Source organism: Euleptes europaea, chromosome 4 (genome assembly GCF_029931775.1).
Source record: "Euleptes europaea isolate rEulEur1 chromosome 4, rEulEur1.hap1, whole genome shotgun sequence".
NCBI lineage: Eukaryota > Metazoa > Chordata > Lepidosauria > Squamata > Sphaerodactylidae > Euleptes > Euleptes europaea.
Genome location: NC_079315.1, coordinates 88,381,291 through 88,395,053, shown reverse-complemented (window position 1 = coordinate 88,395,053; position 13,763 = coordinate 88,381,291). Strand labels below are relative to the sequence as shown.

The following is a 13,763-nucleotide window of genomic DNA, read 5'->3' as shown; positions in this document are numbered from 1 at the left end:
AACATTTGTCTGTTTATTGAATTTTGGCAAAGTGATGCCCAAGTTTCCGCTGCTGTAAATGTGTTAGTCTTTAAAATTGTCACGAAGCTTCTTCTTGTTTTGGCTGCAGCTTCCTAGGAGAGGGAGTTGTGTCATTTTTATCTATCTGTGTTCCTATACAGGGTACATGGCTCATTGCCCGTAAGCACAACCAGAGTAGGTTCTGAGTCATTAAAGTAGAGCCTGTTTACAGCTGGAATTCTGACTGAAGCCATTCTGCCAAAAAGTTGAAAGACCTAGCTAATGGCGGTTACCGCACTTGTATTCCCAGCGATGTATTAAGAGTTTGAAAATATTTTAAAAAATACTGTTCGCACTTTGGCCCTTTTAGCTGTGAAGACGTCTTCCAACCATTTATAAGCTGTGGTATCCAAAAACTCTTTTAAAGCGATGTTTTTTATAATATTTTCAAACTCTTAATACATCGCTGGGAATACAAAGTGTGGTAACCCCTTATGTGTGTAAAGTGCCATCAAATCGCAGCCTACTTACAGCAACCCCTTTTGGGGGTTTTCATGGCAAGAGACTAACAGAGGTGGTTTGCCAGTGCCTTCCTCTGCATAGCAACCCTGGTATTCCTTGGTCGTCTCCCATCCAAATACTAACCGTGGCTAACCCTGCTTAGCTTCTGAGATCTGACGAGATCAGGCTAGCCTGGGCCATCCAGGTCAGCTGTGGTAATATGGCTGATCCAGTCACATAGCTAATTTTTAACAGACCTAACAGTCTTCCTGGATCGTTGCATGGTTTTCAGAACATTCATTTCCAGTCCAAAGACTAGAGGTATCCATGACCACACTGCTGATGTTATTAAGTTATAAGCAAAACTATGGGTTAAGCTCCAGTATTACTTGTTCATAGGTAGCAAATTTGCCAGTACTAGAGGACATGCAGAAGTCTCAGAATCAATCCACAACATCTCCAGTTAAAAGGATCAGGCAGTAAGTAATGTGAAAGACCACTTGCCAGAGACCCTGGAGAACCACTGCTAGTTCAGACAGACAGTACTGAGCTTGATAGACCAGTGATCTGACTTGGTAGTACACAGCTTCATGTACTTATTCTAGGCAACATCGCTAAAAGCCCAGAAAATACTGAAGCAAGAAAAAAAAATTGATTTCGATACTTGTTTCTATCACAATAATGACTGCAATCATTAGCTTTGAAGAAACTGTGATTTAAAGCAATCAGACAATGCAAAATTTGCAGCCTGTTTAATGTTTGAGTAGCTGTTTTGCAACAGGGTGGAAATGTTTTACGGCATTTTTAAGAGAAATTTTTTTCAATTCAGCTTAAGGAATTTGTTTCTTTTGTGTTTGTGGCATTATGTTCTGACATGTTAATATTTTGTGTTCAACTGCAGGCTACGTAAATCTCAGCCACTGGAGTTTTGTTTTTAAAAAATACATTAAAAGAAAAAAGCCACAAGAAAACACGTAGCGAAGTTTCAGATAATGGAATCGTCAACAAATCTAGATGTTGGGGCCCAGCTAATTGTGGAGGACTGTGCTACCAGCTACAGCCTGTCTCACATGCCAGATATTAAAGTGGAGCATCACCTTGATTCCAGTGTTGAGGAAGGACCGGCCCAGAGTGTTGCTATGGGAATGAAATTCATCTTGCCCAATAGGTTTGACATGAATGTCTGTTCCCGGTTTGTGAAGTCCTTGAATGAAGAAGACAGCAAAAACATTCAAGATCAAGTGAACTCTGACCTTGAAGTGGCATCAGTGTTATTCAAAGGTTGGGATTTTAAAAAGTTTTTTGTTTGTTTGTTTCATTATTTTAAAAAGTGGGAAAATTGATATTATGACAAAGGAATGTGTAAGGGGATATAAACAGTTTTTGCATTTTCCGCATTTATAGAATATCTCTAAAAGTTAGTGGTGGATTTGGCCACAGAATAGATTAGAGACTAGGAATTTTAATCTAGTTATGAAAATAGTTAGCTGCCAGGTTGCACATGGTGAGTAAGAATTTCCTCTAGAAAACCTGGCAAGAAAGTTTCACAATGATTACTTTTAAATCCCTTTTTAAATCCCTGTTGAGTTGGTGAACTCCATTGCTATGAAAACCTGGGGGGGTGAGTTGGTAGAGTCGAGCTGAGGAGCCAGGTATGACTTTTCTACTAAGCTTTATTCTGACAGCTACTATAACCTCTCTTTTTTTTTTTACCCCCGCTTAGCTGAATGCAATATCCATACGTCTCCTTCTCCTGGGATTCAAGTCAGACATGTCTACACCCCATCAACTACTAAACATTTTTCACCCATAAAACAGTCCACCACTTTAACTAATAAGCACAGAGGAAATGAAGTCTCTACAACACCTTTGCTAGTTAACTGTAAGTGTTTCTCTGTAGAATGGTAAACTTTAAAACATAGTTTGGGAAGACTCTGATGGGACAGTACAAGATGCCAGCATTTTGGTTCTCCTTAAACAAGAGTATTACTCTATTTTCCTTGTGTTGCTTTTGCAGCTCTCTCTATTCACCAGCTGGCAGCTCAAGGGGAAATGTTATATCTAGCCACACGCATAGAGCAAGGTAAGGATTTGTTGGGTCTTTCCTTTGGCAGTGGGATAACTTGTCAGGATAGGTTTGTGTGGCTGATTCCCATTCATTCTCCATTTCATGCATTCCTTTTCTATGCTTCCTGGGAAAGTGGTCCCAGACATTATTGCCTAGTGGATCACAATATTAAGATTTCTCACAAGCTATCCTGTGTCAACCTTCAGATGTGTAGAACTAGAAAAGCAGAGGGTTTAAAAACAAAAACAGTGTCTTCATGCTCTCTGGTCAGAGCCAAACTGCATGTTATGTTTTCAATGGCAGTGTTCCTGGGTTGGCTGGAGAGGCGCATTCTGAAGTTCTGCATCTTCCAACCATGCACAGGCCCAGTTTGGATTGGGACTGCACAGAGAAGGTGCTTAGACCTCCTTCCCAGCACGTGGTCCTGACCTGAAATGGCTAAGGGGAGGGGGGGGCAGATTATTTGCCTATGTTTTCTAAATGAACACATGAAGCTGCCTTATACTGAATCAGACCCTTGGTCCATCGAAGTCAGTATTGTCTACTCAGACCGGCAGCAGCTCTCCAGGGTCTCAGGCTGTTATGTATGTACATAGTTAGGATAGTAAGCAGGGGCAAACCTAGGAGCTTGAGTCCTGGGCAAAGGCTCCTAAGCCCTGCGCACGCAATTGGCCAGAGCCAGTGCGCCCCATTGGCCCTAAGCCAGGTCGCATCATTGGCGACCCGGGGGATGTTCCCCCCCTATCATGGATCAGGGGGGGAGTAGCTGCAAGCGGCCAAGGGGAAATATATTCAGGGCCGTTTTACACAGTTCTCAGTTCTGTACTACAATAAAGTATTGTGTTGGAACTCGGTCTCGACCTCGTGTGTCTTCCCCACACGTACTTAACTTTGGCGACAAAGGCTGGTAGGCAGTCCGGCTTGCTACCGAAATCACAGAAGGGCTGGCCAGCAGGCCGGGGCCAGGAAAGATGGCGTCACTCAGCCCGTCCACGACATGGCTGATGACGAGTTTCCCGCCTGCTACTGCCACGACTCCAAGCTGCACAGCATCCACGTGCACCGGGTCCACAGCGTGAAGAAGGTTTCCATCTCCGTGAAAATCGAGGGCGCCCCCTGCGACATGGAGGTCGACTCAGGCTCAGCCCTCTCCATAGTTTCTTGGGACACTTTCCGCGCCCTGGGATGCCACGCCGCCTTGCCCAAGCTGCAACCAACCGGCGTCCTTATCTCCGACTACCAGCATCGTCGGGTGCCGGTCGGGGGTGTCGCCTATGTGAATGTCCAGTTCAAGCATCACTCCAGCCTCGTCGTGGTCGACGGGCCCCGCGCCAGCCTCCTGGGCCTTGAGTTGTTCCTGGCCCTGGGGCTCCACATCAGGAGCATTCACCACATCTCCCAGGCCACCCCGACTCTGGTTTGACTTCGAGGACGTCTGGAAAGGCCCGCTCGGCTGCTACAAGGGGCCGCCTGGTCGCCTGCACGTCGACCCCGCCGCCACCCCCATCCGCCTCAAGCCACGCCGGGTTCCCTTCGCGCTCAAGGACCAGATCGACGCTGAGCTCGACCGTCTCGTCGCCCAGGGCATCCTGGTGCCAGTGCCCAATGCCAAGTGGGAGACCCCGATAGTGATGCCGTTGAAGGCAAACGGGGACGTCCGCATCTGCACGGACTACAAATGCACCGTGAACAAAGCACTCCAGAGCCACACGTACCCTGTTCCGGTCGTCACCTCCTGGCTTCCCTCGCCAGGGGCCGTGTTTTCGCGACGCTGGACCTGGCCCAGGCGTACCAGCAGCTGCCTGTGGACTCTGAGTCGGCCGAGGCGCAGACGATTGTCATCCACTGGGGTGCGTTCCGGGTGACTCACCTGCAGTTCAGGGTCAACAAGGCCGCGGGCATCTTCCAAAACCTAATGGAAGACCTCCTAAAGGGCTTGCCAGGCATTGTGCCATACTTCGACGACGTCCTGATCACCGCCGGCTCCGAAGAAGAGCTCCTGGAGTATGTCCGCCGGGTGCTCCGCCATTTCCGGGATGCCTGCCTCACGGTAAAGCGGGAGAAATGCCAGCTGGGCCTGCCACAGGTGGAGTTCCTGGGCTACTTGATCGACGCCGACGGTATCCACCCTACACCCGACAAGATCAAGGCCATCCACAGCTCCCCACCGCCCCAATGCAAGCAGGAACTCCAGTCATTCCTAGGTCTCCTCAACTTCTACCACGCCTTCCTGCCCAACAAGGCGTCGGTAGCGGAGCCTCTGCACCGCCTGCTGGACAAGTCCACCCCTTGGTCCTGGGGAGAACCGCAGCAGCAGGCGTTCGATGCCGCAAAGGGTCTTCTGTCGTCTTCCAGCCTGCTCGTCCACTTCGATGAGCGTCTGCAGGTGGTTCTGACCTGCGACGCCTCGCCCTACGGCGTCAGAACTGTCCTCAACCACCGGATGCCGGACGGTTGGGAGGCGCCCATTGCCTTCTACTCTAGGTCCCTCTCTGCGGCGGAGCTCAACTACGCCCAGATTGACCGGGAGGCCCTCGCTGTTGTGGCCGGCGTGAAGAAATTTCACGATGTACATAGTTAGGATAGTAAGCAGGGGCAAACCTAGGAGCTTGAGTCCCGGGCAAAGGCTCCTAAGCCCTGCGCGCGCGATTGGCCCGAGCCAGCGTGCCCCATTGGCCCTAAGCCGGGTCGTGCCATTGGCGACCCAGGGGATGTTCCCCCCCCATCACGGATCAGGGGGGGAGTGGCCACAAGCAGCCAGGGGGAAATATAAGCAGGGCCGTTTTACACAGTTCTCAGTTCTGTTCTGTACTACAGTAAAGCGCTGTGTTTCAACTCCGTCTCGACCTCGTGTGTCCTCCCCACGCGGACTTAACACAGGCGGAGGTCTTTCACATCACCTACCTGCCTAGTCCTTTTAACTGGAGATGCCAGGGATTGAACCTGGGACCTTCTGCATGCAAAGCAAATTCTCTACCACTACGCTCACCAGTATATATGCAGGTGTCAATAGGGCCCTCCCCCCCCCCCCCGAGCACAGCAAGGTCCCAGTCCACATAAGCACACACAGAATGTGCATCTCCATCTGACCCAGGATCATCCTCTAGGAAAAACATAATGTGTAGTTAGGCTCTTAGTCATCTTTGTGGTTCTAGAAAACAACAACCCTTTTTCAGCTTAATGTTATGATGCTTGGTTATAGCTCATGTCTAAGATATTGTTTGATTTTGCTGAATCATGCAATGCGCAGGAAGGCACTTTAGTTCCAAACAGTTGAAGCAGTTAGCCCTTCCCACTTATTGTAATAAGCCTTGTCTGACAGCCCCACAGCATTCAGTGTCTGGATTTGCTGACAAAGTAGGTGGAGTTACTGTCATTGTCTGTTCCTATTTGTGACAGCAACAAACCTGACACAGGCTGCCTGCTGTACAGCATTATTGTGGCAGGGGGATCCACAGTCATCTATTTATGGTCACCATTAATCCCCCCATTAGATGGAATATAATACTAATCGTACATGCTATGCAGTTTATTTATGGGATTTATGGAAATGTTTTGACGTGAAAGGCTTGATTGCATCTTGCTTGTACAGTTTTTCAGGTTCCTTGTAAATGTTGCTCTTCCTTTCTTCAGCCTTGAACAGACCAGCCAAACCAAAATGATGTATCGTTTGTTGTTAGAATGAGATGATCTTCTTCCAAACTCTCAGCCTAAAGAACAATGCCACAGAGTTGGCTTAACTCCCGGGGGGGGATCCTATTGTGAAAAGAATGTCAATCTGAGCACGTTCAGAGGAGCATCACATCATGCCTATAGAGAGCAGGAATCAGAAGATTCAGTAAAGTGATGTATTGGCCTAAGTAAGAGCACCTATATAAGCTGGCCATACCCTATAGCCCCTGAATCTCTAAGATCTGGAATTCAGTGAAATCTGTTTTCCCCTTTTTTGGCAAAGTTCTGGGTAAGGAAGTTTGGCATTTAACCTTAAAGTCAACATAGCTCGAATAGGATTGACATGCATGCTCATATAGGATTGATTTCTATGGGGTATGCCAGTGTTCTGTGTATCTGTGCAATAATGTTTTGTTTAATCAAATATAGGATTAATTATCAGATTTTTAAAAAAATAAAAGTCTTAATACAGTGACTGTTTCTTGGCTGGGAAATTCAGGGCCTTGGAACAGACCTCAATTCCTAACTTGGAGACTGAGGGCTGTGCCCTGCAAAGATCCAGTGTTTTAAGGGAGCACTCAGTTACCAGGCAATACTTGTGATTTAGAGATTAATGCATTTATTTAATTCAATCAAGGAGTTTTTAATTTCCATGTGCCTGTTTAAAGTAATGCCCCCTCACAGTTAAGTCCAAGTCACCGCCACACCTGAGTTCTTTATGCGTCCCTGTGAGAAGCTTGTTGACCTGTGTGTTTTGTCAAATAGAAAATGTAATCAACCATACAGATGAAGAAGGCTTTACCCCTCTGATGTGGGCTGCAGCCCATGGGCAGATAGCAGTGGTAGAATTTCTCCTTCAAAATGTAAGTGAAAACATCACCCACATCATACTTAAGTCTCGTGGTAGAGTCTGTGAGTGTAGTGTTGTAAATTCATAAAAGGTGATTGCTTTTTTTCCCTCCCAGCAAGCTACATTTTTGGCTGAGCCACTAGTCCAGTTGCCTCACCCCCACTCCTATGTACACTCACCTGGCTTCAGACTTTCTGAATGCATGAGTGAATCTGGTCTCCAAGTAGTCGGATGCCAAATCATATCGGGTCTCGTACTTCCCAATTACAAGGCCATTCTTGAGATTGGCAGGGTTTGGAGTGGGAGGTATATTATGAGAGGTAGTTACTTGTATTAAGTCTGCTGCAGCCAAAACATCAAGAGATTTGGGCCACCTTAAAAGTCGCACATTTATTTTTGGATAAGCTTTTGTGGGACAGATTCATGAAGTGGAGATCTTCTTTTTGTGAAAGTTTGAAAGTTAATTGAAAAGATTGAGGACCAACTGTTTACAGAGACAGGAAGCAATAGTTTTCACCTACAACAAATCAGATTGGGACTGCATATAAAATAAACCAGTAGAGCAAATTATCCTTGAAATTGGTTCTCGTAGGTTATCCGGGTTGTGTAACCGTGGTCTTGGTATTTTCTTTCCTGACGTTTCGCCAGCAGCTGTGGCCGGCATCTTCAGAGGAGTAACACTGAAGGACAGTGTCTCTCAGTGTCAAGTGTGTAGGAAGAGTAATATATAGTCAAAAATCGGTTGGGTTTGAGCTGAATCATTGTCCTGCAAAAAGTAACAAAGGTAATGTGCTAACCATTGTCCTGTAAGTATCAAGATAATGTGCTAATGAGGGTGTGGTATGTTAATATGGAACCATTGTATCCTGAAGTGATCTGTTAATGTGTGAAATCCAAAGCTAATCTGCATGGCTGTTGTTGACTGTAGTCTTTGTTAGTCTGGAGGTTTTCAATACAGGAAGCCAAGCCTTCAGTGTTACTCCTCTGAAGATGTTCACTGTCCTTCAGTGTTACTCCTCTGAAGATGCCGGCCACAGCTGCTGGCGAAACGTCAGGAAAGAAAATACCAAGACCACGGTTACACAGCCCAGATAACCTACGAGAACCAATGAACTCTGACCGTGAAAGCCTTCGACAATATCCTTGAAATGTTTGAAATCTCCTCTTTTGCTTTAAAAATTTTGTCAGAAGTGCAAGATTTCTAGAACCTTGCCAGCATACAACTGGAGCTCTGGAGTTCCTTTCACCGGTGCTTTGTGAAGCTAATGCATGACAACTCCTTAACAGTTTGTTGGTTTGTTTTTCCTTCAGAGTGCAGACCCACAGATCCTGGGGAAGGGGCGAGAAAGTGCTCTCTCATTGGCCTGTAGTAAAGGATACACAGACATTGTCAAGATGTTGCTTGACTGTGGAGTTGATGTCAATGAGTATGACTGGGTGAGTCTCTTGGTTACTATGTTGCTGTTTGTCTTCATCTGATTCTGTGTTACCTGTTTGGCCTAAGACTAGCAGGGAATTGAGGGTGAAATCACTTTTTATAGGCTTAAAGGTAAAGGTAGTCCCCTGTGCAAGCACCAGGTCATTATTGACCCATGGGATGACGTCACATCCCAACGTTTACTAGGCAGACTATGTTTACTGGGTGGTTTGCCAGTGCCTTCCCCAGTCATCTTCCCTTTACCCCCATCAAGCTAGGTACACATTTTACCGACCTCGGAAGGATGGAAGGCTGAGTCAACCTTGAGCCGGCTACCTGAAACCGTCTTCCGTCAGGACAGAACTCAGGTTGTGAGCAGCTTTTGACTGCAGTGCTGCAGCTTAACACTCTGTGCCATGGGGCTCCTTTTATAGGCTTAGATGACACCAATTTCAAGAATACTTTCCAGATAATTCTGTTTCTCCACATACAGTATCATAACTGGCTTAAAATCAAACTGTGGAAGATAAAATCCAAGTAACCAAAGGTGGAGACAGTTCTAGAGAAGTAGGCATGTTACTCTGCTGTACTATGCCATACACCATGAAAGTTTATTCTAGAATTAAAACCTGTCATTGTGTTTACAAAGGTGTGGGGAGAAACTGATGACTTCACTTTTCTTTCCTTGCACATTAATACTGCGTCTTTTTGAAAACCTAGCATCGCATCCTACCAGTTAATTGTGCTGTCACATTAGGCTTTGCTACCAGTGGAATGGACTGGTGGGATCCAACCCCTGGTATCTTGGTGTGCTCTGTGAGATAGCTATTCTGACATAGGTGCAACTGTATTTGGATTTTAAGCTGTGTGAGTGTATCCTGAAGTTTCCTTGGCTTTTGCAGAATGGTGGCACACCCTTGCTCTACGCTGTACATGGAAACCATGTGAAATGCGTCAAAATACTCTTAGGTAAGTTTTATGAAGATATTAGTAGCCAATGAGACCTTTACAAAAAGCATAATAATAAATACAAGCTACTTAAATTACCGTTTGTTTTGTATAGAGCATGGTGCTGATCCAACTACAGAAACAGACTCTGGATATAATTCCATGGATTTGGCTGTAGCCCTAGGCCATCGTAGTGGTGAGTATTCAAGAACATTCTAAGACCTGTTGTTTATGGGAGGGGCCGTGGCTCAGTAGTAGAGCATCTGCTTGGCATGTAAAAGTCCCTGGTTCAATCCTTGGCATCTCCAGTTAAAGGGACTAGGCAAGTAGGTGATGTGAAAGACCTCTGCTTGAAACCCTGGGGAGCTGCTGCTGGTCTGAGTAGACAATACTGACTTTGATGGACCAGGGATCTGATTCAGTATAAGGCAGCTTCATGTGTTCATGTGTTTCAGTGACTTCCTCTCTTTTTGAAGGTTGCAGCTCTAACATTTTTCAGCTCACATGTACAGAAATGTCACAGAACTGGGAAATAAAAACTTAGGTTCATATCCCTTAGTTGTTTTCTACTCCCCACAAAATTATCTCACCAGAGTTTTGATCATTCTAAATCTATGACTGGTTCCCCCACCCCAGTTCCAGTTTGCCTTTTGTTTGCTACATTCCATAGAATGCTGTAGAGAAATTAAGAATTGAATTTGTCCCTGTCTGCCTATGGTCAGATTATATTCTGTTGCTGGTCAACACTACACTGTGAGCAAGAAACATATGCACATGATTAGCCAAATGTTGTCCATTGTGCCTGCCCCTTCATAAGGACCCTTGCATTTCTAAGAATCCTTGGAGGTTGAATGATCATTTTCACACAAGCACATTGCAGTCACCATGGTGCTCCCAGTGATGGTGTTGCCTCAGCAAAGAGGCAGTTTTTACTTCCTCCACAGAGACAGATGACAGCCTCTCACTAATAAGGAAGCAAGTGAGCAGCCATTAGGAATGTAGTGCATAGCCACATCCTGAGTTGTTCTTCTTGGCTGGGGGGGAAATTGGAAGAGTGGAACACAATGCTGTTTGTGAGCAAATTTCCACACCACCTTCCATTATAGGATAGATGTTTATTTATCCTGTTTATCTAAAACGGGCTGGACCAATGTTTATACCGAAGAGATGTTCACTAACCTAACCGTGTTTCTTCTGCTTTAGTTCAACAGGTGATTGAGTCTCATTTATTAATGCTTCTTCAAAATGTCAAGGAATAATGCCATTGCACAAATGAGAGCAGATTCTAATCTGAAGAGCTGGACTGTGTGTTAGCGCTGCACGTGACAAACTTGATTTACTTACCTCAGTTAGTCATTGCAGGACTCCCGTTATGTGCTGACTAAGGATAAAAACTGCTCCTTTATGAAAGGTGGGTCGGTGACAATCTGTCACCACAGCAAGTTTTGACAGATCCTGCTGGCATGCCCATTTTAAGAGGCACTGCTCATACAGATGGAATTGTCAGTAGCGGTACATCATAGTATGACCTGCCCATTGTCTCTGCAAGCTTTGTCTTTACTGTGGTGTTGCTTTGTTGTCCCAGCAGGGCTTGAGGTCACAAATGGGTTAAAAAATATCATAACAGAATGTTTGGGGCAAGATGACAGCATAGCACTGTGTTTACTGCTTGATAGCTGCATTCAGGTAACTGTTTTGAGAGATTGCTTTTTTCTCTCGTTCACAGGTGTTTGTAAAGCCAAACCTCCTGTTTGTAAATATGTAGTGAAATATGATATTAAATTGTATAGAATCTTTGAGAAAGGAATTGGGGGGAGCAATTGCACCTCATTCTGTCTGGCATGTTATATAGTTGCATATGTTTTTGCATAAGTTACATATGATTTTGGGAGCTAACATGATGAATCTCAAGAATGTATTAAGTCAGCAGTTGGAATACTGTATTACTACAGATGATACTGAAATGAATCAGAAAGCACTGGAATACATAAACTTATTTTTTAAAATATACTCATTCTTCCTATTGGTAGACAGAAGACCCACCTATGCTCCCTGTACTGTCACATTTCCACCAAGTAGTTTGAAGGGGGGGAGTTCATTACCACAACTAGCAAGGAAAGTCCCTAGTTTATTTGAAGTGTATAATGTGAACATGTAAATCAGTCCTTTATCCAAGGATATGATCTATATTGATTTTCATTGCAGAAAAGGGCAAGGCCCATCTTTAGGCTTGTGAGCTCTCTCTTGTCCTTTACTTACAAAACATGGCAAAGCTAAGTTTATCATCTGATGAGAATCACAACTATGGTTGGCTCTCAAGGGAGAATAAATCTAACTTGGTTTCGAAGACAGAATAAACCATAGCTTGCAATTTTGACTATGATTAGATATAAAAGCACTGTATTTACTAGCCATGTATGGAGGAGACACAGCACATGAACTGGAGGGTGTATTTTTGTAACAGCAAACCATGGTCTGCTATAGTATGAATGGTGCTAGGGTGTCTGTTTTAGGATAGAGTGGAACGGCCCTGTTGAGGGAGACTAAATTCTAAATGCATATCTTAAACTTTTTCCCAGTAATAAATTCAACATATGTGATGGGGACTGGTGCAATAGAACATAGGTTTCCCATTCATTCTGCCTCATTAGCCAGAGAGGACTACTGAACTGCCTGTCTCTCCTTGGGGGAGGGGGTCTTTTGCAAATATTCCACTCCAGTTGTCATATTAGATGTGCTATGAATTAGAATGGCTAAAGCTATAAATATGTTGGGATTCATGTATGGGTTTTTAGCAACCATTTTGAACTGATTTGGATATTTTTAGTCATGGTTCTATAGTGTAAATAAAATGTTTTTAAATTATTAAACTTGTATCTTGATTCATCAGTGGTCAAGTTACCCTTTTTTGTTTTCACTACGGTGTTTTTTAAAGGACGATCATGTATTTATTTCATTTTCTTGTAAACATATTTAACATGAGTTAAACCTGTTTTCATGCATGGGTTTTCTTCATTTTGTGCCCCACAAAAATAGGGATTAAAAAACAAGATAACTATTCCTCTGTGTTATAATTTGTACAATGTTTGATTTATACATTGCTTTAAAATGAATGATCTACTGTTAATAAACCTGTATGGGTAGTAAAGTACAACTCTTGATGGCTGTCTATCTCATACCCCAAGCAAGTTTTTCCTTGGTTGTTGTGTAGATCTTCCATGACAAGGCTTAGCTCGTGGCCTTTGGGCCACAGGAATTAGATAGTGGTCCTCCAATAAAAATAAATTCCAGATTCCCAAGCTTTGCAGAAGAATCCACACTTAAAACATAACTGGTACTAAGTCTAGTAGTCTGCCTTCGCTATTCAACATCATAGGTACTTTCATTCTATATAATACATTGTGGTATCTCCAAAGGCCTGCAAAACCTTTGTTTCAAAGTTAGTGTTCTACTTTAGAGTAATAAATGTATGCTTAATGAGCCACCTGCTATAGCATGTAATCCCTTTAGATCCACTGCTTTAAGAGCAAGCTAGTGTTTTAATTCAGATTGCCAGACCCATATTTCAGGTGAAGCAAGTAATGCTAGCATAGGAAACAGGTGTAACATAATTTAACATTACATGCCACTAAGCAGTGTTTGAGTTTGATTTTTCTGTGTAATTTTACACAGAAAATAAGTTAGATGCAGCAGCTACTAGGATACAAATATTAACAAGAACACTTAACACTAAAACAGTCTTTTATATTATATAAGCAAGATGAAGGCTGGTCACCCCCACCCCTTTGTCCCGATTCCCTCCCTGTCACCCAAGCCATGAAAGTATGCTTTGACCTTGCCATCAAAATCAGAACTCAAATCATGGTTTGAATGTAGTTTTGAGGTCAAGCACATCCATACTTGGTAATCTCAACACAACAGGAACACAGGGAGAGAATGAGTTCACAGAAAAGAGAACTAATAGATCAGACAAGTGAGAACCCACAAGGCTGTCCAGGAGACATCTGATTTCCCCCTCCCCCACCTTTGCTTCTGCCCCTACTTCTCTCACTTCCTCCCTCCTGCTGCCCCTTTCTTATTCTTTCTCCTCCATGCCTGTCACTTTCTCTTTCTGCCCCCCCCCATCACCCACCCACTTCCCCCTACACACAGCAAGTTCCAGCAGCGGCTCTTCCAGAATCACAACAGATCTCCCAACTACAGAGATCAGTTCCCCTTAGGGTTGCCAGCTTCAAGTTGGGAAATTCCAGGAGATTTGGGGGTGGAGCCTTTGGAGGGCGATGTTTGTTCAGGGAAGCCACCTCAGC

The 13,763-nt window shown here is 44.5% G+C and overlaps 1 protein-coding gene across 1 annotated transcript; it reads left to right on the top strand.

Annotated features, from left to right (window-relative positions):
* Positions 1-1,458: 1,458 nt before the first annotated feature.
* On the top strand, positions 1,459-10,776 carry ANKRA2 (ankyrin repeat family A member 2). Its single transcript, XM_056847918.1, has 8 exons — positions 1,459-1,782; positions 2,225-2,383; positions 2,519-2,584; positions 7,007-7,104; positions 8,403-8,528; positions 9,411-9,477; positions 9,572-9,652; positions 10,660-10,776. The coding sequence occupies exons 1-8, from the start codon at positions 1,494-1,496 to the stop codon at positions 10,713-10,715; spliced, it is 942 nt and encodes a 313-aa protein (XP_056703896.1). The 5' UTR covers positions 1,459-1,493; the 3' UTR covers positions 10,716-10,776.
* Positions 10,777-13,763: the final 2,987 nt, after the last annotated feature.